The sequence below is a fragment of the Lontra canadensis genome, unplaced genomic scaffold (assembly GCF_010015895.1).
Source record: "Lontra canadensis isolate GAN:19392208 unplaced genomic scaffold, GSC_riverotter_1.0 scaffold3397, whole genome shotgun sequence".
Lineage (NCBI taxonomy): Eukaryota > Metazoa > Chordata > Mammalia > Carnivora > Mustelidae > Lontra > Lontra canadensis.
In genome coordinates, this window is record NW_022634381.1 from 1 (window position 1) to 3705 (window position 3705).

Genomic DNA, 3705 nt, shown 5'->3' on the forward strand with positions numbered 1-3705 from the left:
TTCCTGTCTCTTGGCGTGTTCACCCACTCTGCGCTCAGTGACTCACGCGTTCTGACTCTCATAGGCGCTGCTGCCAGGAGCAGTCCTGCATCGGTCATCTTGCACGAGATGGCGGTGTCTCTGATGTCTCCTGGGGTGACATGTTGGATTATAGGCCATGCAGGCTCGCCTGCTCACTGGCTAATGGCCGTGGTGTTCTGAAGGACACATACCAGTTCACACTTGCCCCGAGACCGCATGGAGGTTCCTTCGGCCCATGCTTTGCCCGGGACTCGGTACTGTAGGGCTCCTCAGTCGCTGACAGTGCTCTGCCCCGTGTCTGCTACTCTCAGGTATCAGGTCGACAAAACTGTATCTCATGTGGGCTCCACTTGCTTTTCCTGCCTGCTGAGGACCTTTGGCCCCTGCTCATATGATCTCAGTCAGTCTGTATTTTCTCCTTGGAGTGTAGTTTCATGATAAATAGCTATTTCTCTATTATCTCGCTTGGTGTAGTCCTTACACTTACCTATCATCGGTTATAGGTGCTGCAGCTATAATACTACTTTTCAGTATTGTTTTTTCACTTATTTAAAGTATGTTTTCTTGAATAGAGCTGCTTATTTTAGTGTAATGTTCTTACATAATAATGATTTTGTCTTGTGTAAAAATCTTGCTTTATTCCCCAACATCAGGAACATAGTCTTGTTTATCTGGATATTTAACTCCTTTTGATCTGAGGTCGAATTTGAATGTAGTGTGAAATCGGAATGCAGTTTGCCAGGGTGACATCAGTTTTCCTAGCTCCGTTTACTGTGTTTTCTCTATTTTTACCACTGAGCTGTCTGCCTCCTCTACCATCCACCAGAGTCCTGTGTGTGTGTGTTTTCTGAGCTCTCTGTTCTTTTTCTCTTGTCCATTTGTCTTCTCTCTGTGCCAATACCACCGTGTCTGAGAGTCTGTTTTTCCATCACAGTACTCTCATCTGAGGCAGTAGGTATCCTTCTCCTTACTCTTGCCTGTTTGATCTTTCCTATAAGTCCTACCATCGAACTATGAAGTTCCTTGATGACCCAGTTGCCATTTTATAGGGAATTGTACTGAATTTTTTTTCTTCACTTGGGTAGCATTGTCAGTTTTATATTATTAAGTGACCCCCCCCCACGCCGGCCCAGGTTTTGTTGAGTAATTATGGACATACAGGTTTCCCCACTATGCAAAATTAGAGTGTTCCTGGGAAACTTCTCATGACATAAAGTGTGGAAGAAATTACCATTGATTTATATGGAGAATATTTTCACCATGAATGTCTTCAAGTACAGCATTACTGTGTTCTCATGTAGATCACATGTATTTTGCAAGTCTGTTCACCATACTGTTCCTCGGGCAAACGAGACTCGTGTCCAGCCCAGTCCTGCTCACTTCCTGCCTTACGAGCCTTGTCCTGGGAGGCCTCACTGTCACCCCTGTCAGAAACTTGGGAATCCTGTTTCCTTTTCTCCTCCCTTTCCCTGGATCCTCATCAGTACCGTCTTTGTGCATTTAGTCCCTTTGTACATTCTGTCTCCTAAGGCTACTGTGGCCTTTGTACTTTCTCTTTTGTGGTGAGTCCCATGATGCCAGTAGGACTCACATCATGGGCACCTCCTGTGCAAGGGAAAACTCCCTTGGATCTCTTGTTGTACGCAGCCAGCCAAGCTCAAGGCTAAGAACACAGAACTCCTAAGAGTGCCACATCGGCCCAAGTCATCTGAAGCCACTGGAAGTTCAGAGATTTCCCAGAACTACCTTCAGGCTTAATGAGCTGATAGACTCAATAAACTTCCTAAAAACTGTTACACTGTCCTCTCAGTCATGTTTGTTACAGACAAAGGTACAGCTTGGAAGAGGAGCCAGAAGTGTTCCAAATACTGAACTCCTGCGTCTTCAGTGACTTGTTACCTCCTTGGATCCATATGTGACAATAGGTCCATGGATATTGCCAACCCAGGAAATTGGCCGAAGCCTCAATATCCAGATTTTTATTGAGCCTTCATTACCGAAGTGTGTTTGATTGAGTCATTGCCCATGGGACTCAAGTCTCTAGCCCTTTGTTCCTTTCCAGAGGTCCAGCTGATACCTGGTGACTCAAAGCTTCAATTTTCTAATTATATGGTTGATTTTTCCGATGCGGCCAGACCTTACCCTGTGAGTCATCTCTTTGGTATAAATGATGGGCCCACGATGAGTTATATATCGTCATAAAGTATCAGGTGCATTCCTAGGCACCCACCATGAATGACAAAGAGAGGTCTGTCACTCTGGAACTACACAGCATTGAGAGGTTACCTCCTTGGAGCTGGGACAAAGACCATACTTCTTTTGGGGGAAAGTTAACTTTACATTACATACTTTCTATCTTCTATCAGGGCTCCATTAGGTGCCTTTCTTAGTGTTCTTAACAGCAACGTCCTCGCTTAGACAAAACCAAACATACAACATTCTTATTAGTCTTTCCGGCTGCATCCAGTACAGAATTGCAGCGGTGTGTCCACTCCAGACCCCTGTCTCCTATCTAGCTTTTCCTGGGTCTCCCTTTCATGGTGTCAACAGTCTAATATCTGGGGGTGGGGGGGGAAGAAATTGCAATCCCGAGATTCAGAGGTAATAAAACATAACAAAGATGGGCACTATTTTCATCTTCATTCTTTTCACTGAAATGCTGATGATATATTTTCTGAGTTGTCATTACTAATAGGCCTTTCTGTATATTGGGTTTCTTTCAGATGACAAGGGAAAACCCACGACTACAGAACTTTCCAGTTGTGCACCAGCCCTGTCTGGGGGGGCCTTGTTCCAGGAGCTAAGACAGGGAGACCCAGGGAACTTCCAGCTGGGCCAAACCAAGGATCAGAGTGGGTCATCAGAAATGCAGGAAGGACACTTGAGACCAGGCTTAGAACCCAGGAGAGAGAAGCTCCCTGAGAAAACAAGCCCTGAGCTTGGTGGTTTAGGGGCAGCTGATGGCGTGTGTTCACAGACGGCACAGGAGCTGACCCATCCAGGAGGTGCTGTCCATGACCGTGACTCGTGTGGATCAGGTAAAGATCCCGTGATTCAGGAAGAGGAAAATACCTTTAAGTGCAATGAATGTGGGAAAACTTTTAATAAAAAGCACCTTCTTGCTGGACATGAGAAGATTCACTCTGGAGTGAAGCCCTATGAATGCACCGAGTGTGGGAAAACATTTATTAAGAGCACACACCTCCTGCAGCACCACATGATCCACACGGGGGAGCGGCCCTACGAGTGCGTGGAGTGCGGGAAGGCCTTCAACCGCAAGTCCTACCTTACCCAGCACCAGCGGATCCACAGTGGAGAGAAGCCTTATAAGTGCAGCGAATGTGGGAAGGCCTTCACCCACCGCTCCAATTTCGTCTTGCATAAGAGGAGACACACTGGTGAGAAAACCTTTGTGTGCAAAGAATGTGGGCAAGTCTTTCGACATAGGCCAGGATTCCTTCGACATCACATCATCCACAGTGGCGAGAATCCCTACGAATGCTTCGAGTGTGGCAAGGTCTTCAAACACAAGTCCTACCTCGTGTGGCACCAGCAGACTCACACTGGGGAGAAGCCCTATGAGTGCAGTGAGTGTGGGAAAGCCTTCTGTGAGAGTGCGGCCCTCATTCACCACTATGTCATCCACACTGGGGAGAAGCCCTTTGAGTGCCTGGAGTGCGGGAA

General features: G+C 46.7%; 1 protein-coding gene across 1 annotated transcript; it reads left to right on the forward strand.

The window, feature by feature from the left end:
• Nucleotides 1-2635: 2635 nt before the first annotated feature.
• Nucleotides 2636-3700, forward strand: LOC116863819 (zinc finger protein 264-like; the record flags this gene model as incomplete). Its single annotated transcript, XM_032851153.1, has 1 exon — nt 2636-3700. A coding segment is annotated over exon 1 (813 nt), but the record flags the coding sequence as incomplete, so codon positions are not given.
• Nucleotides 3701-3705: the final 5 nt, after the last annotated feature.